Source organism: Phoxinus phoxinus, assembly GCF_949152265.1.
Source record: "Phoxinus phoxinus genome assembly, chromosome: 2".
NCBI lineage: Eukaryota > Metazoa > Chordata > Actinopteri > Cypriniformes > Leuciscidae > Phoxinus > Phoxinus phoxinus.
In genome coordinates, this window is record NC_136877.1 from 21584495 (window position 1) to 21608518 (window position 24024).

Consider the following 24024-nt stretch of genomic DNA (forward strand, 5'->3'; position numbering starts at 1 on the left):
CTGAGTAAATGAGTTTGAGTTGCCTCTCTCAGATTTACAGCTGTACCACAGCGAGACACTGGAGATGATGCTGCAGCGCTGGTCTAAGTTAGAAAGGGACTTCCGCATGAAGAGCGGCCGCTACGACATCAGCAAGATTCCTGACATTTATGACTGTGTTAAGTATGATGTGCAGCACAACAGCTCCCTGGGTCTGGAGGACACAGGGGAACTCTTCAAGCTCTCTCGAGCTCTAGCCGACATTGTCATACCTCAGGTGCGTTCAGGAAATTCTGGCTTGCCCTTAGCTAAAGTTGATTTTTCTTCTGTTGCTTATGTGAATAGGGCTTGTCAGAATACAAGTATTTCACTAGATATTTTCACTAGCATAAGCTATTACTTTTTTTTCAAGGAAAACATTTTTTTATTAATCATTTATATTCACATATCACCCAGCCCTTGATACCACAACAAAAAGTAAAACTAACTTCTTGACAATTTTTGACTACCGGTAACAGCCAATGCTATTTTAGTATCATTGTTTTAATTTAATTTCCAAACAATTTAATTTGTAATTTCTGTTTTCATTTTCATTTTCGTAATTTTTTTTGTTTAAATAGGTTCTTTTATTTTTAAATAGGTCTATATAGGTTTTATTTGTTTATTTTAGTACTTTAACATAATTTTAAGGCAACATTTCTTATTTACATTTAGTGTAAGTTAGTTCTGAAGGCAAAAATGGGTCAAACCCCTGAAATACATTTTTTTATATATATATATATATTTTACTGTATTTCAGTTTTGATATTTTTTTATTTCAAGAAATTAATATCTTTTTTATTTTTGTTTTGTTTTTTAGTTTTAGTTAACAATATAAACCTTGCCACAGTAGTAGAATTGAACTACTTATGTTGTTGAATGGGACTTGCTACAAAATAGTGATACTCTTGGGTACTGTAATTTAGTCTTCTAATCTAGGTAATAAAATATAGTTTGTTTTTAGTTATACCATGGTCTCTCTGAGTACTCGAATTTGAATGGCAGGAAGGTGTGCAAAAAAACATTTAATGCACATGTATTTACAAGTCAGTTTAATTGATTTACAATTTACAAATTATTTGAATGCACTTTGTAGAGCCCCCCCCCCCCCCCCCCCCCAAAAAAAACCCCGCCTCTACCCAGTACTCCACACAAAGTCGGGATCTGCTATTGTACATCTGATTGTAAACAATTTTTTTGTAAACTACTTTTTTTTTTTTTAGGAGTATGGGATTAATAACGTGGAAAAGCTGGATATTGCATATGCCTACTGTCTGCCTTTAGTAAAGAAAATTCAACTGGACCTCCAGAGGACACATGAGGACGAGTCTGTGAACAAGCTGCATCCTCTGTGAGTGCCCTGTTTTTTTTACTCTCGTCTCTCCTTTTTCTTTTATTTGGTCTCTCCTATTGAGCATGAGAGATTTGTCCATATCTTTGTATCACAGATACTCACGTGGAGTGCTGTCACCAGGCAGGCATGTCCGAACTCGGCTGTATTTCACGAGTGAGAGTCACGTCCACTCCCTGCTTAGTGTCTTCCGTTATGGCGGCCTATTGGATGTAAGTATTATAACACATTATAAAGAGAAATGACGAGGAAAATAGAGAATCGAAGTGACGCACACATAAGCTGTCCTGTCTACCATCTATGTATGATGACAATGCTTAACACGTGTAAAAAGTGCACTTTGTAATATTGCCAAATTACGTTTTACTTGAAAGGACATTTTTAATCATTATGTTTTAATTATCTTTTGTTTTGCTTTAAAGAATTAAAATTATTTTGAAATGTTGATATATTAAAGCACATACAAAGTACTTGATTATAATTTGTAAACTGTATTGTGTTATTCAATATTTAAAGTTAACATATTTTTAATTTACTGAATTGCAACTTCATCGTTATACATAATATTCAGCTCGAGATGCACTGGTCGACCAGCCATAAATCGTTTTTTGGCAGAAAACAGATACAAAGAGGAGAACACAGATGTGCCAACAGAACAAATTTTGCACCAGGCGCAACAAGCTATGCTCGAAATATAGGAAGAAAAATATAAATATTGAATTGGGGGTGGGGGTTTACATGAATGTATCGCTAAAGGGAACTTAATGTCTTCAGAAAAGTTTCGATGGCATTTATTTTCCTCTTACCTCTGTATAAAGCAGTGTTTATAGTGCAGCGCTGCTCATAATTTACCTGAGGTTAAAGGGTTAGTTCACCCAAAAATGAAAATAATGTCATTAATGACTCACCCTCATGTCGTTCTAAGCCCGTAAGACCTCCGTTCATCTTCGGAACACAGTTTAGAGTTTAGATTTAGTCCGAGAGCTTTCTGTCCGTCCATTGAAACTGTATATACAGTATAATGTCCATGTCCATAAAGGTTATAAAAACATCATCAAAGTAGTCCATGTGACATCAGTGGGTTAGTTAGAAGTTTTTGAAGCATCGAAAATACTTTTTGGTCCAAAAATAACACAAAATAAGACTTTATTCAGCATTGTATTCTCTCCCGGGTCTGTTGTCAATCTGCGTTCAGGACTCCGCAGTGACGCTGCTGACGTAAGACGCTGATGACGTGTTATCTGGTGCGCCCGAGCTTCGTTTACAGTCTGAGGGAGACGCACGCTATATTCAAGCTATTCTACATTGTTTGCGTGGATATCATTTTTTTAATGGTGCGTAAATGTGCATGTCGCGGATGAGACACTTTTACACCGTGCGTTTCGCTCAGTCTATAAATGAAGCTCGGGCGCACCAGATAACACGTCATCAGCGTCTTACGCCAGCAGCGTAACTGTGAAGGATTGACAACAGACCCGGGAGAGAATACAATGCTGAATAAAGTCTTATTTTGTGTTATTTTTGGACCAAAAAGTATTTTCGATGCTTCAAAAACTTCTAACTAACCCACTGATGTCACATGGACTACTTTGATGATGTTTTTATTACCTTTATGGACATGGACAGTATACTGTATATACAGCTTCAATGGAGGGACAGAAAGCTCTCGGACTAAATCTAAAATATCTTAAACTGTGTTCCGAAGATGAACGGAGGTCTCACGGACTTAGAACGACATTAATGACATTATTTTCATTTTTGGGTGAACTAACCCTTTAACAATTAATCCTGGGTATTCATAAACTGACGTTTCACATTGTACATTCCTAAACCCTGGGTTAACGTTCTTATTTGCATATTTGCCGGTGTCAGTGAAAGCAGTACATGACCTGTTTACATAAAAGCTCTAGCATTGTGCATTTTCGCATTGCCGACTGTTCTATCGAGTTTATACTGAATGGATACTTTGGACTATAAAGGTTAGAATGAAACGGTCTCTTCTTCACTCAATTTGTCGCGTTTTCTGTCAGCATTTGACATTTTTCCTCTCAAACGCTGAATTTACTGTTTATATACAATTTAGTGTTTCCGTGACGGTACAAAGAATGCAAATATAAGTACGCGATTGGTTTTCTGTTGCTAAGTGTCTAGTTGTAACATTCTAACACTGCATAATTTCACTCTGTACAAGTTTGGCACCGCAATGTGGAGTTAAGACTGCAAAAGCGGTGCTAACTCTGTTCTGGAGCAGGGTTTCGTAACCCCGGGTAAAAAACGTTGCTAACCCTGCTTCTAATTCAAAGCGTGAAACATTCCTTTACCCGGGGATAAAAGCAGTGTTTAGAACAACGATAACCCAGGATTAAGCGCAGTGGGCAAAGCCCTTATAATCGCTATCTACTGTCTGAGAGTGAATTTGTATTTTCAATCAGTACGTCTGCTGTTTTTGTTTTGAGCAGGTGTGTCTGATGTAGCGTCATATCACAAATATGAAGCCAGACCATTCTGTTTTTGCTTTAAAACTTGACATTATACAATCTAATTGTATCTAATCAAAATAAAACAACAACTGCTCATGCTACATGTATGTAGCATATTTGTTTGTATCATGATTAACATGCAGTGATTGCCTCTAATTTCAAATGGCTACAGATATTTTTTGTTGAAGGCCAGAGCTGGACGATGACACCACTGTTTTTTATAGAACTGCTTTATACTGTAGCTGAATTGAACTCATTTCATATTTGCTAATCTTTACACAGTTAATGAACTGAACTGAATTAACACTGAACAGAACTCAACTGAACAATGACAGTGTTTTATTTTTAGAGCTGCTTTACAGCAGAATTGAACTCTGTTTGCATAATTGAATCATTATTTTCCTGTTTATTCCTGTTAAGCTGCTTTGAAACAATCTGTATTTTATAATTTACTGTATAAATGAAGGTGACTTTACCATAAATGATTGTTGGTACATTTAGCAAGATACATTAACCATGTTTCAAAGACAATAGAAGTAATTATGAAATGACCTATAAAGATGTATTGAAGTAGTACACATTTTTTTTTTTTTTTAGCAAGAACCTTTGATTGTGGTTTCAGTTAAATGTTAAAGGATATATATGATGTTTCAGGAGGAGAAGGACCAGCAGTGGAAGAGAGCCATGGATTATCTAAGTGCAGTGTCTGAGCTCAACTACATGACCCAGATCGTCATTATGCTCTACGAAGACAACAACAAGGTACATCCTGCTCTCACTGTCTGTTCAACTTAACTGAGGTACAGAATAAACATAAGTGAACTGTCATAACTGAGCTGTCCAATGTTTTGTTTGAGTGGGGACTGTGTAGTCTCAAAAGAGTTCTTCAAAGAAATGTGACAGTTGTGATGTTGTTAACTCAGGACCCCTCCTCTGAAGAGCGCTTCCATGTGGAACTGCATTTCAGCCCTGGGGTCAAAGTATCTGAGGAGGAGAGCGCTCCGATGGGATTTGGTTTCCGTCCAGCCTCTGCTGAAGTATACAGACTTTCATTTGTTACATTTTCTCATCATGTATTGGATTAGGTTGTTGTTTAGCTAATAATAGCTTGGTTTGTTTTCTGAATTTTCCATGTCTGTGTTTGTGTGTGTTGACATAGAATGACCAAAAGCAAACAGACCCTGGTAGTTTGGAAAATCTTGCACGAGATGAGCCCGACCGTGCCTTGCCCCTTTCGGAGGCCATCAGCACCCAAAGGAAATCCCCTTTGATCCGGAATCGCAAGACTGGCTCCATGGAGGTATCACAGCCGCCATGACACTCAACCACCTACTATGCCAACTATTGTACAGTGTGCTTTGTAAAAAACTTGTATAAATCTCTGTGGTGTCAAATTGACAGAATCAGGCTGGGTTTTATGTACAATAATTCAACCGTTCTATTTGTGTCTGTGCACAGGTCCTGTCGGAAAGCTCATCCTCTAAAGGGGGCAGCTATCGCCTCTTCCCCTCCTGCTCACGTCAGTCTCCAGAGATGAAGCAGAGCGGATTAGGTTGGTATCATGTGTCTGTCCCTCAGTCAGCCTCAACAACTGCTGTTTATCTCCTCTCCCTGACAGGAACACACCCTCTCAATCCAAGGCAACACTATATTGCATGTTATTTCCGGCGTAAAAGCCATTAGCTGACCACTTGCATAGACATTACCTAGGAAATTGGTGGATACACACTTCAGATCCAGACAGAGACAGAGTTTGTTGCATGATGGTGGGATGATGCTGTTCATTTTTAGACATTTTGGAGCAATCATTCTGTGTTTTGCTTTAGCCTATTTAAACTGTGTTTTAAATAAATTAGTGCTGCAATCTGTGATGACCGTTTTGTTGGCTTTTATACACCTATGAAAGAAAGTGCCTTGAATTTGCTGCAATTTTAAAAGTTAAAAATTTTGCATGGTAAAAAACATATTTGACAAGGGTGAAATTTAGCAAAATAATCCTGCATGCAGTCCGACATATTTCGTACCTAACTCTCTGTAGATTTGAAGTTAATTTGTGTAATCTACTATCAATGACATGTGAACGCTAATGTTCACTAATATATTACTGATCTGCTGTTTTGCTAAGTGTGTGTGTGAGCATAATTGCTCCTAATAGATATAATGTATATACTTCCATGAAAATTTCTCTGACCAGAACATTGCTTCTGTCTTTCGTTCATTAGATTTCGCTCTCGTAGCCTGTCATTGATGTTCGCCAAACCGTAATGGTTTTGGCATGAGTCATATATTATGATTCTATAGTCCTCTCACTCCCTCTGCAGTAACTGCTGTGTTTTGATTAATAAGTGCATGTGGTTGGTGTGCACACTAATTCCGTGATCTAACCCCCTCTGCAGGCTCTCAGTGCGCTGGTCTCTTCAGCACCACCGTCCTGGGGGGCTCCTCTAGTGCCCCCAACCTTCAGGACTACGCACGCACACACCGCAAAAAATTCTCCTCGGGCAGTTTGACCTATAAAGACGGTATGTGCTCAGTCCAGCTCCTTCTCTCACAGAGATAATAAAAGAGTTTACAATGCAGGAACTCTAGGTAAAGGGCACTTCCTGTAAAGTTTAGGATTAAGGACTCTCGTTACATCAGGTCCTGATGGTGTGTCACACATCTCGCTGTCATACTCACCATTTCACATCTGGTTCATGTTCATGGTCTTGAATGTGTGGTGTCCAAAAGCTCATGGAGTCTAATGTGTCATTTATTGTCTTTCTGAAATTGTCTTTGTTTCTTGTCATTTATCATATTTTGTGCGCAGTGTTTTATTCTTGACATCATTTAAATGGAAGCACATATTTTTATGTACCGCTGCAGGAATCCAAAAAAGTTTGAAGCAAAAACATGGTAAGAATGTAGATTTAGTGAACGGCAAACTATTACCCTTTAAATTGGTGTTGAAATTATTACTAAATTTGATAAATGATTCAGTGCTCTTCGGAGTGCTCTTACATACCGATTCCTTCCAGAATGTTCAGTTTTTACGCTCCTGGTGAAACACTTTGTCCACAAGGTGTCAGTGTCACATTGTTTGGCGTTCTCCCCGTTTCAGTTCCCATTTCCTGTGTCCTGTTTTCTTTACTGCCGTTTTCCAGTTCTAACTTTACTCTCTCATTTGTTACTGTCGTATACATGAGCCTGTTCATTTATCCTTATTAGCTTCATTTTAAACCTCTGGCTGGTCTCTAGGACTGGCTGGTCATTCCCCAGTTTCTTTTGTCTTCACTGTTGTGTGTGGTTGTGTCCTGTGAAGGCATTGCTGTTACGCTACAGGCTCTCAGAGCTGCTTAAATGACATAGGTGAGGGGTTGATCTGACCGTCTCAAGCTTTTCATGCTTCTGTCCACCATTTTGTTTGTTCTGAGAGATGACGTCTGATAAGATGGCATCTGTATTTATAGTAGAGAAGTGCCCATAAAGTGACAAGCCCAAAATATTACTGTAGCTAAAGCGTTATAAATAGATCCACTCATTCACTGTGGCGACTCTGTGAAGACAGTTAACCAGAAAAAGATCTGTCTTCGTATTGTCATTTTCTTTTTTTCTTTTTTTACTTAAATAGGAATAGCCTCAGTGAACCTATCTGAGATTAACATCTTCCTCGTAATACGAAACATTCTCACTCTTTAGCTAAAAGTCTAAATCGCATTGAGACACTAAACGCTGCTCTTCCTGCTTCCTGTCCCAGTGTTTCTGAGTCTGTATCCTGCTGTAGTCACAGTAGAAAACCCAGCCCTACTACACTCCTCACCCTACTATCCTTGACAGTCTCACACCTTCAGCTCTGTAACACCATCCCCATCCTATACAGGTGTACTGTTAAAAATGGTAACTAGTGACCTTTTTTATTTCCTCAGAGTTGTTGTCTATGCCGGCAGTAAAGCGATTTTCTGTGTCGTTTGCAAAGCATCCGACTAATGGTACGTCTGCTTCTCTTCAAGTATATTTCCACTTTTTCTTTTTCTCCACCTCCCTTTGTTTTGCATGCCAATGGAAACCTCTTTTCATTTCGGAAATTTATGTTGGTTTTGTTTTCTTTCACGTGATTTCTGCCATCTTTTTAAACATTCAACCAGCCTCTTACCCTTTCCACATACACGCTATCTGAAACCTCCTGCGGACAACTCTCACTCTCACCCAGTGACTCAATGTTAATCAGTTTACGATTGACTGTTTGTGTGGATGAGTTTAAGCACGTGTTTGTGTTTCCTGTGCTTGTGTGTGCACAAGTCTGTGGGGCGGTGAGTGTAGTACGCTGCAAAAAAATATCATGTTCTTATATCAGTATTTTTGTCTTGTTTTACATTTGGGAAGCAAAATGACATACGACTCATTGTGTTTGAACAGCAGTGCATGTCAGAGAGAATACATTGAATTTAGTTATTAAAAAACAATTAGTAAGTTCACTGCGAAAAATAAAGCGAGAATATATATTCTCTGAAATCAAGTTGTAATATTATGTACAGTGTTGTAAATTAATTGAATTTAGATTGTGATCATTTCTATGAAAACAATAACAAAAATACTGAGATACTAAGATGATGATTTTTTTTTTTCAAGTGTACAATTATGAATAGATATTCAAGATAATGAACCTGAGCCACTGGACAGTACACTGGTGATTAAACCTTTCCCCTGTTAGCTCTCGTATTAATGAACAGTGTGTTTCACTGTTTTGACAGGTTTTAATAGCAGACAGGGATTGTTCACTGGGAAGTGGTTCACCTGACACTCTTTTACCCCATTAATCTTCTCTCTTTTTTTATTTCAATTCAATGTGGTTGTGCACTGTAATTATGTTAAATGTTGTGAATGTTGAGTTATGAAGGAGCATTTTACCCTGTTTCCCTCTGATTCTTCATTGGAGGCAGCTTAAAATCTCAGCGCTCTACATCGACAGTCTGTCTACAGGAAAAGAGGCCATTATATTTGGAAATGCTAAAAACGACTAGCATATCTTCAGTTAATGAGAGTGAAATAACCTACCACACTTGCAGAAACAGATGAACTCCTAGCCAGTGTCTTTTGTGCTTCTCAACACTTAATTTTATAGACACATGTGCTGTGCATAATCTGCATGTTTATGTTATGTTGGTTAAGAGGATATCAGTGTATTTCTCTCTCTGGAAAAGAATCGTCTTCCATATGTTGTGATCAAAAGGATGTCCGGAGATGTTGTCTAGCATAAACAAACCTGAATGGAGGTGATAACAAAGGTCAAGAACAATGCAAAAGAGCTGCTTGTAAACTGATGTGAATTACCGCAGTGTGTTATGTAGGTGTATTTGAACACAGTCCTGTATGTGCTCAGTACATCTCATGCAAAGCTTAAGATGGTCCCTGATCCACCTACACAATCCCATTCCCTGCCAGATCCCACACTCTCTACCCACCACACATTCCCAGCCATCCAGCTCTCGAAGCCTTTCACATAGGAGCCTTTCGTCCAACCTAATTATGTCTCTGTAGTTAATAAGAAATACTCGCTTGGCTTAATGTCTCTGAAATGAGTGCACACTCTTTAGCTTAAACAAATTGAATTCATTCAGTCTAATTATTATACTTTTGTGTTTTCCCGGTTAGTGTGTAAATGTGGGTCAGGTGGGTATCAAATGTCACCTCAAGGATAGTTAAACCTGCAATCTTCTACATTGTGGGCACCTCCCAATGGTGCACATGATGAAACCGTTTAATAAAGAGATTGTATAATGTTTTAATTCAAATCCAAAAAGGCCAAACTTTTTCTGTGTTGGGTGTAGCAAATATAATTTACTGATTTACTATAAAAACAACTGAAGTAATTAGAAAATGCACACTATGAACAAATGTGTGTTTGTGTGTTGGAACAATTGGTTATGATCTAATGACAAAGACTATGAACCTAATGAAACTCAAGTATGCATTCAGGCCGCTGAGCCTGATTTTTCATTGCCTCGGCTCGTAAAAAGATTATTTATAAACTGCATTCATTAGCAACATTTAAAACAAAAATGTACTAACAAAATAATTTTTGTAATATTTTTTAATTATTTAAATAAGTAATTACAAATTGTAAATAATCAAATATTCACATATAATAGAAGGGGTAGTTGTCTAACAATATTAGTAGCAATCAGGAACATTACCAACAATCTATGTTAAAGGTCTATAAAAATGCCCTTTAAACTAGCGTTAAAAAAAAAAAAAAAATTAAATAATTTTTTTTTTTTAAAGAGATTTTAAATACTCATGCTCAATCTCTTATGCTCATCAATGCTGCATTTGTTTGATCAAGAAATACAGCAAAAACAGTAATATTATTACTATTACTATTTTAATGTATTATAAAATGTAATTTGTTGGTACTTGTTAAAAATTTTCAGCACCATTACTCCAGACTTCAGTGTCACATGATCCTGCAGAAATCATTCTAATATGCTGATTTGCTGCTGAAGACACATTTATTATTAGTGTTGAAAACAGTTGTGCTGCTTACAATTTTTTTTAAGTAAATTTCTTTTTTCAGGATTATTTGATGAATAGAAAGCTCAAAAGAAACAGAAATCTTTTGTAATATTATAAATGTCTTTACTGTCACTTTAGGCCAATTTAATGCATTCTTGCTGAATAAAAGTATTATTTTCTTTAAAAAAGAAAAGAAAAAAAAAACTCGAACGGACCACAAAGTTTTTTTGTATATTTTTGTAATGATGTGACCTTCTCATGGTGTAGTCAGACTGATGTTTGACTCCACTGAGCACTGTATTCACTTCAGGCACACAGGATGACTCTTCTGCCGTGGCGGTTAAACCACCTCTATGGTGGTCTGGCTCAGGTAATGATAGATCTCTATCCCACTGCGCAGCTTTAATCCAGTCAGGACGATTGAGTTACTCGACTGGGCCTAACTACACAGTGTCCGTGTGCACGCTGAAGAACTCACAGTGTGAGGAAAAGTAGATCTGTCTAGAAGTTCAGTGTGGGAATGTAGACCATGTCTGCGTATAGCTTAGTGAGTTGCTCCTTGAATCCCTTGTGGTCTTGTGCCTTAAGCGATGAATGTTGACTCCAGGAGATGATACTGTTTCCTTTGCACTCTCTGTGCATAGAACTGTACATCTTTGTTTGTGGATGAAGGCGGTGGACTACAACGGACTTAAGTGCTGCTGTGTGTTTTTGCTTGGGATTACCTGCTGGTGACCAGTTGCTCAGGCCCTTGTTTAGGTGTGTTTAAATGCGGAGAAGTGTCTATTAAACGCTGTCAGACCTATTGTGGGGAGTTGTTCTGATAGCATGCTAAGTAATGAAACGGTAATCTCTGTACCCATGAGGACCCCATGCCCTCACCCGTCTGCTTTCCAACCCCTACTCCCCACTCTTCTCTTCCCTGCTTTGCCTCTTCTTCCTCAGAACCCCTGGAAGAGCACCAGGTAGCCCAGCTGCTGAGGCGCTTTTCCAACGACCCCAATATTGGCCACCCGTTCTGTTTGGACAGTGCTTTTGCCCACCACCTCCATCAATGCTCCTACCATCTCCGCCTCTTCCGCAAGTGGTTAATCTCTGGCCAGGACCCACTAGAGTACCTCTACGGTCAGCCCTGCGGAGGTCGCTCCGTGCCCTGCTGTGCCGTGACTGCAGTAATGGCCTCAGCTTTGCTCTAGCGCCTCTGCTGTTTGAAGCATGCTTGTGTTATTGGGGAAAGCAGCTTGCAGTGACACAGCTCATGTTTTTACTACTTAATGAAGCTTATGTAGATTGTGGATATTTTTTTTAGGGCTATCAGGAAAATGTAATTCAAATAAATTGTGATTAATCTTGTGCTTAATGTAACATTGTTTAATTTGCTACGCTGTTTTCTTAAAAACTTTGCTAAAAACACACTACCGTTCAAAAGTTTGGGGTCAGTAATATATATATATTTTTTAGTAATTAATACATTTATTCAGCAAGGACACATTCAATTGATCAAAAGTGACAGTAAAGACTTTTACATTATTACAAAATGTTTCCAATTAAAAATAAAATGCCGTTTTTTTCCCTATGCATTAAAGAAAAAAAACAAGAAAAATAAACGGTTCGCACAAACATTTTAAGCAAAATTAAGAATGTGACACTGAGTAATGGCTGCTGAAAATTCAGCTTTGACATCACAATAATAAATTACATTTTAAAATATATCCAGAAAACAGGTATTTTAAATGGTAATAATAAGTCACAATATTACTCTTTTTATTTATTTTTGATCAAATAAATGGAGCCATGGTGAGCATAAGAGATGTCTTTCAGATACATTCAAAAATCTTACCGACCCCAAACTTTTAAATGGTAGTGTAATGAAAATTAACTAATGGAAGGGAACTAAATAACATGCAAGAAATATTTTTCCACCAATGCGTAGGTGATATTTCAGATTTTTAAAACATTTTTTATCAATTCCACCACACAAAAGATTGTAAAATTGACTTTTGTTAACGGTCCCAGATTGATTGAATGAATAAATTAGCCCTTAAGAAGGTCACCTGTGCTGGTACTCTTGCAAGCTATTCAGACCAGTGTTTAGAAAGAGGACAGAACAGATGGAAACATGTTTTGATGTTGAATTTAGCGCTGTTCAGAGAAGAGGACGGAGAAGCATTAGGAGTGATCTCTCGCTGCTGTTTGCTGGAGTGTGTTGTGTGGCAGATGCATGCCAGTGGCATCGGATTGCAACTGTGCCAGCTTACAGTCGCATCGACTCTCTGACGTATCAAAGTAACAGTGACTGACTTGCATGATAGTGGCATATGATTTGAAAGAAAAAGGAATATTGTTCATTTCTGTTCCAAATGTGAGTTATTCATTTCCAAATGATTAATGTATTAAACTCTCAATAATTATTTAAATCGATATTACTTCATACATAATCATACGCTTGCTTGTTTTTTATTTACATTCTCCATTATCATAATAGTCAGAAGTGATGTTTTGTCATGATTTATAAAATCCATGCACTGATTACATGATCTGCAGGTGCAGTTCTCACATTCATTCCTGTTTTTATTCCCGTCTCTGCCAGCTCCCTCCTAATTTACGTGTGTTGCTTTATCTTCATTTACATTAAGAGTTTGGTTTTGCCAACTAAAAGAAGTGCATATAGAGACTCTAACAATTCATTAACAATGGAACTTTTTTTGTTTTACTTGAAGCTGTGTGTGTGTGTGTGTGTGTGTGTGTGTGTGTGTGTGTGTGTGTGTGTGTGTGTGTGTGTGTGTGTGTGTGTGTGTGTGTGTGTGTGTGTGTGTGTGTGTGTGTGTGTGTGTGTGTGTGTGTACAGTAGCTACATTACTACCAGATTATGTATTTAGTCTTCATTTTGTAATGTAGATTTAGATTTCCTATGTAATACTGTATGTGCCAAGTCTTGAATGAATGGTAAGAGGATGAGGTGGGTTTGTTTGTGTGCATGTATGTCTGAATGTTTCCCGCCTGTGACTCTTGTCTGTGGTTCTGTCACTAACAAGGGTTTGGCAGTAGGTGGAATGACTATTGTCATTGGTTCAGTGGTTATAGACTTCTTGGGTGTACACTGATGTCTGAATAGAGGACTGTTTTCTCTCATCACTTCTGTAGGTTTTGAAGGCTGCTCCATGGTGCCCTCCATCTACCCCCTCGAGACCCTCCACAATTCCCTCTCACTAAAACAAGTCAACGAGTTCCTGACGGCCGTGTGTGAGAATGCAGGAGATTCCCACACCAGGACAACCAGAGGTGATGCCCATAACACCACTCTATGGATTTAAGTAACCCAGGAAATGACTAATAACATGGCATACGTTTAGGTCACACTCAATTCTTTTGATACTGTAATATAACGCACTTGTGTCTTAACTGTGTGTGCTTGTCTCCGCTTGTCTCTAGCTTTCTCAGCCATGTTTGACTCCCAGAATCAGCCCACAGGGGAATCTTACATGCCTCACAGAGTGCTGTCCTCCTCGGCTTCAATGCGCCAGCGCTCTGATCGGCCGCCCTGGTGTAAGTACTGCTACCCTAAGCTAATTCACATGGAGAATACAGCATGGAATAATGATATTTGTTAACATATAAACATCTGGTCCATCCAACATACAGTATGTAACACATTGCAAGCTAAATTCATACATTTTCATGTATGTTGGGATATAATTATGCAAGGTAACAGGGTTGGCAGCTCACGATTTTGCTTCTTAGAATAATTTCTACAAATATACACTTTTTAATGATCAGTTCTTCACTATACAAAGTCATGGTAACTGCTGATTCTTTTTAATAATACAGTATGTCCACTAAAATCTAAAAATAAATAAATAGGAAGAATAAAGATAAATGCTAGCTGTTAATTTGCATATATTTTTAAATCAAACTGTGTATGTTTTGCTAATACATCAAGGAGTAGTGAAAACAGTTTGAGCAGGCAAAAAAGGCGTCCTCATGATGATAAAGTTATCTGGATTTTTCTTGATGCATTTAAAGGGGTGGTTGATTATGATTTCACTTTTCTAACTTTAGTTAGTGTGTAATGTTGCTGTTTGAGCATAAAAAACATCTGCAAAGTTACAATGGTCAAAGTTAAAACCAAAGGGAGATATTTGCTTTTAAAGAAATAGTTTTTTAAGGACTACAACAAACTGGTAGGTAGGGTAGGGACTACACGACATTCCTCATGGGTTAGTGACATCACCAACCCTAAAATTTACATAAACCACGCCCCCGGGAACACGCAGTCCATGTTGAGAAGAGGGAGAGTTGTTGTAGTCGAGCACATTTGTGAGTCAGCTCAAGCTGTAGCATCCATCTTTTCACATGCAATAGAAAGTTGCAAATGAGAACTTGTTCTCAACCGATTAACCTGGTTAAATAAAGGTGAAATAAAAATAAAAAAGTCACTCTGTGTGCATCTCACAACAGTTCCTATACGAGCGATTTATAGATTACCATGACAGAATATGCTAATTGAAGATAGTTAACTCCACATCAGCAACATAAATTCATCAACTAACCATTCAGAGACGTCCTGATGCATTCTACGTGTTGTCACTTCTTTTTGAGTCTCTCCATCTTTGTCTGACTCTGTTTAAACATTAAAGGCAGAACAGTTTCTGTCATTTTAGTGTGTCTGCATGAGGTAATCGCAGCTGCTAACACACACACACACACACACACACACACGAGCTTGTGAAACCCCGTCCTCTGTGACGGGAGCAGCAACTCATTTGCATTTAAAGGGCCAGACACAAAACAGTGCGTTTTTGCAAACCCTCAAAAAGTGACAAATTTAACATGCTATATAAAAATATCTGTGTGGTATTTTGAGCTAAAACTTCACACACACACTCTGGGGACATCATAGATTTATTTTACATCTTGTGAAAAGGGCATTTTACCTCCCCTTTAAACAAACATTTATTTAATTAACACATAGTAAATCAACTATCATCTGAAGTCATTTTTACACAAATTTAATTTGAAGTAAGAGACACAAATGGCACCTGTTTTGCAGAATAGACCAAATAATTATGTGTGTGTGTTACGACCTCTCATAAAAATATCAGCTCTAAGAGAAGAGAGACTACGTAACAAGAACGAGTAAACGGCGGAATCAATCAAATCTATTTATTTACTCACTCACAACAGACGTCACAATAATAACGAACATACCATCCAAGGAACGAAATTTAACAGAACAGACAACAACTAACAAAGAAAAAAACTAAATGCAGACCTAAAGAACAATTGTTTGCTGGCTAGCCCACAAGATCTGCCTTCACACTTTTTTCTCCTCCTCATTGGCGTTTATATCAGTCAGCTCCATCAATCAGCCACTCAAATCACGAACAGGTGCGTCCACTTTAGAGAGAGAGAGAGAGAGTACACACTCCAAAAGATAAAGTGACGCCAAGAAAAACAAGGGAGGGATCAAACAAAGAAAACAAAGACACAAATCGTAACAGTGTGTGTATTTCTCCATGCAGACAGCAGTGGTCCCTCAAGTACAGTGTCGAGCGCCGGCCCCTCGTCTCCCACCACGGCTGACACATCTCCTCGCTTCAGCTTCAGTGAGAAGATCACCCTCACGCCTCAGAGCAGCGAGGAGATCCACCCGACCCCTCACAACAACAGCCACTGTGTGTCTTCCGCGTCTGAAACCTGCCTCCCCTCTGAAGACCCCCTCCCCTCCATACCATCTCCCATCCCGGAGAAACCCAGTGAAATAGAAGTGGACGGCATAGACTCTGCTGGCCAGTGTCTGACAGAGAGCCCCTGCCGCGATGAAGTGTCAAGTCCGGCCCCTGCGGAGCCCAATCCTCCCTGCTCTCTCTTGGCAGACAGTCCGCTGACGGAGTCTTTTAGCGGGCTGCCCGGCTCCCTGCCTGTGCTTCTGGAGCTCCGAGAGAGCAGCTCAGAGGCCGGCTCCAGCGCCCAGACCCCGCTCACGCCCGACGAGCCGGATGAGTTCTTTGATACACAGGAAACGGTTGATGTGTGGGGGGGGACCCTGCCACACCCTGGGACGCCACTGGAGGTGGGAGCTCCACATGTGCCTGAGCCGTGAAGGAAACGCAGACCGGGCAGCTCCCCCATATACGTGCGCCCTTCGTCCCATCCCAGCATGCTCTCGCTGTAGTGCCTCAGACCTTCATAAAGTCCCAAACAAGTCAAAGTGGGATTGACCTACGTAATTTAAGGGGAATAAATGGAGGCCCTCCCTGCGATTGTCACCTTTTGAACTTGAAGCTCAAACGCTCCTGTCAAAAATCTTAATAAACTCTCCGTGTGTTTAATTCTGTAGTGTTATTCAGAGATGCTTCCCATGTAAAGCATCCCTCTAGTCCTACGGCCAGTGAGCAAACATAAGCTGTTAGACGCACTGAAACATTTTTATCTTCCTTGTCTCCAAACGACTGCATTTTTTTTTCTTCATTAGCTGGTCTGGAAGATATTTTTCAAAGGGACGTGATATTTGATACTAGTTTGTGTTTGCTAAAGTACTTAGTCAAGCTCTTGAATAATGAACTTACACAGCTAAATGCATATTAAAGGGATAGTTCACCCAATAATGAAGATTCTGAAAAAACTCACTCTCATGTCGTTCCATAAGACTGGCCCTTGACTCCAAGTTTCTGGCCCTCCACTGGAAACGCTGATGCTTTATAAAGGTCATAAAGACGTTGTAAAAGTAATCCATATGTATGAATCGAGCGAATCAAGTCTTCTGAAGAAACGCGATCACTTTGAATGATGAACAGATTTAATTGAGGCTTTTATTCACACATAAACATTGATCTACACGCATACTACATAGAGCACATCAAGTATGGTAAACAGAAACTCAAGCTGTATTTTCGTGAAATTTCATTGGTTCAAGCGCGTTTGAGCTTCCATTTTCCATATTTGATGTGCTCTATGTATGTGTATTAATCAATGTTTTTATGGAAACAAAAGCCTAAATTAAATATGTTCATCATATAAAGAAATCATGTGTTTTCAGAATACTTGCCAATATTTCTTTTACTTTTTTTAAAAAAAAGGTGAAATTTACTTTCAATTGAGGGACATCTCTCAAGTTGAATTAAAAATACCGTCATTTGTGTTCTGACGACGAACAAAAGTCCTATGGGTTTGGAACATGAGAGTGAGCAATGATGACAGAATGTTTTTTTTGTGAACTATTCCTTTAAATTAACGCTACCATTTTATTACTGTTTGCCAAAGCTTGCTACCCCACTGTCATAATTTATTAAATCATTATAAAATACATATATATATTTAGTCTATATATATATATATATATATATATATTTATTGACTAATATGCAGCTTACTTTTAACAATGAGACGGCAGATGAGTAAGTCTCGTTTTTTTATATTTTAGTTTTTATTTTTGTAAAACATACAGTGCTCTCACGGTTTTAAATAATTAAATAGTGGTCTTCATTTCAACTACATTTCTCTCGCTTCACCTTTTTGACAAAAAATACTTTTTTGTACCGTGACCCTTCTATTTGAAATTAATTGAGTGTCATGTACTGAGATTACCAATACACACACACACACACACACACAAAAAAATGTTTGTCTGCTTACTGTTTAAAAAAGAGAGAAAGATGCTGCTTTTCAGAAGCATATACTGTACTGTTTTTTTCTTTTGATCTGAACCTGTTCTGGATAAAAACATTAAGTAAACCTTGGATAGTGGACGTTGTTTACCGAGCATGCATGTGTGTGTAAAAGTAACTGATGTAGGACCACTGAGCTTGCAAGACCTCTAGAATCTAGAGACGAGTATTTCACTTCCAACCTCCAGCGGCGTCTGTGAATTCTTCCACTCTGCTCAGAGTACAGCGAAGCACACTGAACCCACTGACAACTGTTTCTATAATCACTGACATATTAAAACATCTGCCGATAGATAGATAGATTCAACTCAAACGTGTCGTAGCCTACTGTTGGTGCTGTATGCCGTCTGTGCTGTAGTATTAAATGCCACCTTGATTTACAGTGTTTCAAATAAAAATGGCATTGTCTACAGAAAACAGTTGTCTTTGTATAACTTATGTGTGAACTAAGAAGCACTAGTTCACTAGTATAAAAATCAAGCACTAGGTTTCTCTGTATTTAACAAGTGGAACCCACTTCACTTGAACCCACACAACATTTTAATTTTTCTTCACTAAGGTCTGGCATTTCCATATTTCCAATACTTAATTTACTGTCTCAATAGGTGTACACTTGCATAAGCATCATTATCTCTAACTGTTATTCGTCCTCATACTCGTTGGCATGACAGCGAGGTTTTTATCCTTCACCACCTGGAGGGTTTTCATTCTGTTTACCGCAACCAAAACACATCTTCAACAAGGCATAGTGAACGATCTTCATAGTATCACGCATTTAGTTATACATCTGAATTCAAGTCCCACCAGCAAACCCAATCCAAAATGTATTTATTTCCATATGATTAGGATCACTGAACAGGAGGGCATTGTTGGCATTTCCCGCTGCTGTGCCAAGCACTGCTTTCTGTTTTCTTTAACACAAGGCTGTTGTTCATTTCCATGCCTTTCTCTCAGAAACCGACAGGGAGGGGAAGAAGAGATAATAGGCATATGACCCAGACAGTGATGTCATCGTCATGTGAATTCAGCTCGCTTTTCGGTAGAGAGGCTGCTATGTACCGACCCCCTATTCTTTCAAACCCTTGAATCGTGTGAATGTGTTAGAAATTCTAGAACATTCTTTGCTTTAATTTTATTCAAGCTGTTTACTGCAGTACATTAATCAAATGAGTCTTCTCAGGTAATAAATAAAGTACAAAAAAAAAAATAGGCCTACTCAAAAATAAAGTACCAGTACTCAATTGAATCAATATGCAGTGTTTTATCTCAAACTCTATTGCACATACTGTGTGTAAAACCATAAAATAATGAATTGAATAAACATTAGCTGAAATAAAGAAAATAAAACAAACCTTTAAATGGTTAATTTCAACTAATTGCCAAAGACACATTAGTTTAACTTGGTCTTGATGCACTACAATAACAAAAAATAGACATTTCAAAATGACAAATTATTACAAATGGCAAAAACATGACAAAATTACCAAAATTTACTCAAATTAAAAATATTGATAAAAAATATGGTAACACTTTACAATAAGGTTCATTAGTTAACATTAGTTAACTACATTAGTTAACATTAACAAATAATGAACTGCACTTATACAGCATTTATTCATCTTTGTTAATGTTAATTTCAACATTTACTAATACTTTATTAAAATCTTGTTAACATGAGTTAATGCACTGTGAACTAACATGAACTAACAATGAACAGCTTTATCCATATTAACTAACATTAACAAAGATGAATAAATACTGTAACAAATGTATCGCTCATTGTTAGTTCATGTTAGTTAATACATTAACTAATGTTTAATAAATGAACCTTATTGTAAAGTGTTACCAAAAATATAATAGTATCTTACTAACATAACTGTGAATAAAACGACATAATGTTTGGCATATGTACTTTTAATTTATTTTACTTAAGAGTAAATCCACAATAAAAGTGTGGTTACACTTTATTCCGATGGTCCACTTTAAACATTGTACTAACTGTAATTAACTTTGCAACTACATGTCAACTAACTCCGTATTAGTAGACTGGTTAGTAGAATAAGTTGACATGTAGTTGCAAAGTTACATATAGTAGAATGTCTAAAGTGGACTATTGAAATAAAAGTGTTATTTCAATGAAAATAAAGTGTATACTCGCATTAGATTTTGGTGGGAGACATTCCATGATTCTTTGACAGCTGACTCAAGGAAAAACAAAAACTTGTTGATATTTTCCATTAACATATTTTATTAGTGATTATCAGGTTTATCTTTCTACAACATATTTGTAGACACTCATTTAGAGAGCTTAAAGAAAGATACAGAGTATTGCACATAAAGAGAGAAATAAAAGCAAACGTAATGAAAACATGGAAAATGAAAAATAAAATCCAAGTCTACATTGTCTTAACAACACTGCACGCTGGAAATGATAGCGCGGCCTGGTTATATGTGCCTTTCAGTACAATTATCATTTAAATATGTTTAAAATAGTACTTTATTTAATATAACTATGAACTATTACATACAAGTTCGAAATTAAGATCACATGCATTAAACAGCTAGGCTCAATGGAATGCTATATTTCAGCTTTGATTCTACCGAGATGGCAAACTCAACATTGCAACTGAGGGATGTTTTGCACAGCACGTCACGACTATTTTATTTTCCAAACTTTTTCGAAACATATAGTCGTCATCTTCAAAAAAATAAATAAATCACACAAGACACTTACAAATCTTGAATATAAAATGTGATCAGTGATCTAGTCACTTGATCTGGCAGTCTGCAGTCTGGTACTTGTATGCGTTTGTTTTGTTTTCTGTGGTACTGCGAAGTCACATCTGGGTTTCACCATGTCACGCAGAACATCTCTGCAGCACAGCCAAATAACCAGTAGCTGAAAAGTTACAGCACCTTAAAAACATTAGAGGCAAGCATTAACCGTGTATCCTCATACATTGTTCCTCAGAGAAATATAAAGGAGTGTGCTGAACCATAGAGTATTCTGTCATGTTGTCTAGATGTAAATATGGACTTTTCTCCAATGATGAAGGTCAACAGTCAAATCTTATAGACCAATAAGAGAGACTATGTAAATCAGAATTGTAAAAACTAAAATATTGTGAACAGTATGAATATTATAGATTTGATTTTGACCCAAATGGAACTAAAAATACCTTCCTTCTTTAATATAGGAATGAATTGAGCCAAGCACCTAAAAGCGTAGCAGTACTTAAATGCATGTTCAGGCTGTTACCTCATGGTAATATACATGCAGCGCATACAGTACTTTTACAGAGTTTTCTATCCGTCAGTCCATGATACAAGATCATTATTCCTTTCATCTTTGATCTTGCTCTGTGACGAGCAGTTGTGTCATATGATCAGATATTTTTAAACCTTACATATTTAAAAAAGCACAAAGAAAAAAGTTTGCAATTCCGGGCGTATTATGACAGCATGTTTTCTGTCCATCAATGCTAATTCTGAACAGAGAGACAAAAAAAATAAACAGTAAAAAGTGATCAGTTGACTTAACTTACAAAAAAGAGGAAACCTGTTGCATTCAAATTATGAGTTGGAATTGTCAAGTTCATATAACTTAAAATTATTAAGTAATAAACTTAATGCGTAGTTGAAAAAATTAAGTTATATGAACTTGACAATTCCAACTCATAATTTGAATGCAACAGGTTTCCTCTTTTTTGTAAATTAAGTCAACTGATCACTTTTTACAGTGTGAAAGACTTGCCAGTCTTTGAATCAAGAAATTACTTTTATATTTAAAAATATCACCTAGCCTATATCCTCATCGTTTATTGATTGGAAAACGACAGCGCTTGCAGTACTGGTTAAGATAATGGTCTATGTCTCATATAAAAGCCACAATTTGCTTTGAATAACTTTAAACACACAATAACATTTTGGAATAGGTTTAAGTGCAGTATCCGTAGCTCACTTCGTTCATATAACCCTATGCAAAAACATGGAAAAAACTTTCATACATAAGTGTATTCATTGAATACCATGCATTTCCATTGCCTGCAACTTTGGCTTGCATTTTCTCAGTCATCCTTTCTTCCCATTCCTTTACATTAAGCAATTTGGTCTTATATACATTTTATAACCAATAGAAATCAAGGGGAAATCATTACAAGGTGCTGAAGAATTTTCTTCAAAATCGCACGAAATTAGGAATAAAACATACTTCTCAATGTCATAAACACTAAAAATAACTCTGTGAACATACACTTTATACATAATTTAATGAGAAAATAAGATTTGACTCCAATACTTCCTCTCTGTTATTTAGTGCTGACAATAAACCTATCATCTAAACATTATTCTTTATTCAATTGTTTTTCAGCATTCATTTACAAACAGAATTTTGTCCAGATCTAGAAGCAAACTTTAATTACTACTATTATTAATTTAATGTTGCTGATGCTGTCCATCATACAAATTCAAAGCAAGGTCAGGAATGTAAAGTCATTTTGTGCAAAGCACATAGGTTGCATTTTTATTTATTTATTTTTAAATCTCTTTTTTTATTTAAATCTTTTTTGTTAACTAAATTCCTATTTGTGAAATACTAGCACCCAGGTATTTGTTAAACTCTCTGCTGAGCTATATATAGCCTCAATTGCCATTTGCACAGTGGGAATCTGAATGTGGGAAACCTTGATTAATAGAAGTAGGCTAAATAGAATTTTACATGTAGTGTGTGTTTGTGCTATGTAAGAGGATGAAGCTATGATAAATAAATCAAGGCCTCAAAGCAACAGTTTCATTAAAATGAGAAAGTGTACATGAACTAATCAGATGAAAGCAGGGGTATCTAATCCAGTTGAGAAGCAGTATTTGGTGACTTTCTGGTGCTTTTGTTCAAAAATAAGTAAAGAGGTATACTTGTGCTTCAGTTAAATATCATTGTAAACAAGGCTATACAGTATATATCAACTTTGTTATTGTATTTAGCACACTCGTTTGGTAACCTTGTTCAGTATAAAACTATGACTGGGAATGTGACCATGAAAACTAGTTTAAGAAGTTTGGCCCAAAATCTAAGGATTAAGAATTTTCAGCAAGAAATCTATTACCTTATGTATGTATGTATGTTTGTATAAATGCATGTATTGTACAACGTAAAGGGAAAAGCCACCCTGAAAAGTGAAGGCACGTCTTCCTTTTGTTCTCTTGCATTCTAGTAACTTTCATCACAGGAAATTATAATTTAGGTTTGGGGTTTTAGGGCAATAGACAACATGTGCTGTTTTAAACCATGGGAAGTTAAAAATAAAAAGTGAGTAAACTACAATTAAGGCTGTACCGGACCATTTGAGAGTAAAGATGTGAACCTGGGAGCCATGTTGAATTTAGAACTCTATTTTGCAGGCAGGGAATGACTCGTCCTGCATCACAACTGTGCTGCTGCTGGCCAGGACCATGATGTTCAGCTCCTGTTGCTTCTCATGGGTCTGCTGATACCACTCACGGGTCACTTCTGTGTCATGAGTAGGTATCAATGTTACCTACAAATAGTACAGAGTAAGAGTAAGAGAAATAGTATAGCAATTTAGCAAAGTATTAGTAATAGCACAGTGAGCTTCATTCATTGACCCCCCCCCCATTTACTGTATATGCATAGAATATCCAGCAAATTAATCAGCAAATTACAAACTTCCAATGTTGACATCTATAGAGACAAACAGAGAGACCAATTAACAAATATCATACCTGTAGATTGGATCCCCACTGTGCCTTTCCCTCTAGCAAGGCATCTAGTACACTACGGCTTGGTTCTCCACTGCTGGAGTCGTTTCCACTCACTACATAATATGCAGAGCGAACACGTTTGAAAAACTCCTGGTCCACATTTTTAGCACTGCAGTGGTTGGGAATGTAGGCCAGATCCACATAGATAGGAGGACCAGGGGGCACAGCTGCACTGAATTTTGCAGAATTTGAACCTTTTAAGAAACAATTAAAATGCACAAAAAGTAGCTGTCAGTTG

The 24024-nt window shown here is 37.4% G+C and overlaps 2 protein-coding genes across 20 annotated transcripts in view; one reads left to right on the forward strand and one right to left on the reverse strand.

Moving 5' to 3' along the window:
* The window catches only part of ppip5k1a (diphosphoinositol pentakisphosphate kinase 1a), a 34721-nt gene extending 16774 nt beyond the window's left edge, over positions 1–17947 (forward strand). For 2 of the 19 annotated variants that reach the window (XM_079637851.1, XM_079637864.1), the window contains 14 exons: positions 33–256; positions 1242–1369; positions 1467–1581; positions 4504–4611; positions 4773–4886; positions 5009–5149; positions 5308–5401; positions 6246–6371; positions 6715–6744; positions 7755–7817; positions 11287–11466; positions 13486–13623; positions 13774–13887; positions 15864–17947. In XM_079637851.1, coding sequence (XP_079493977.1) covers positions 33–256; positions 1242–1369; positions 1467–1581; positions 4504–4611; positions 4773–4886; positions 5009–5149; positions 5308–5401; positions 6246–6371; positions 6715–6744; positions 7755–7817; positions 11287–11466; positions 13486–13623; positions 13774–13887; positions 15864–16444 — 2156 coding nt within the window. In that variant the 3' untranslated portion in view covers positions 16445–17947. Of the gene's footprint in view, positions 1–32; positions 257–1241; positions 1370–1466; positions 1582–4503; positions 4612–4772; positions 4887–5008; positions 5150–5307; positions 5402–6245; positions 6372–6714; positions 6745–7754; positions 7818–10651; positions 10712–11286; positions 11514–13485; positions 13624–13773; positions 13888–15863 lie in introns of all 19 variants that reach the window. The other 17 variants (XM_079637862.1, XM_079637866.1, XM_079637863.1 and 14 more) reach the window with 11 other exon arrangements.
* A 2290-nt stretch (positions 17948–20237) lies between these two features.
* Positions 20238–24024, reverse strand: part of map1aa (microtubule-associated protein 1Aa) — a 29577-nt gene continuing 25790 nt past the window's right edge. The window contains 2 exon segments of the mRNA XM_079595338.1: positions 20238–23542; positions 23748–23980. Of these exon segments, the coding sequence (XP_079451464.1) occupies positions 23387–23542; positions 23748–23980 (389 nt within the window). The 3' untranslated portion in view covers positions 20238–23386.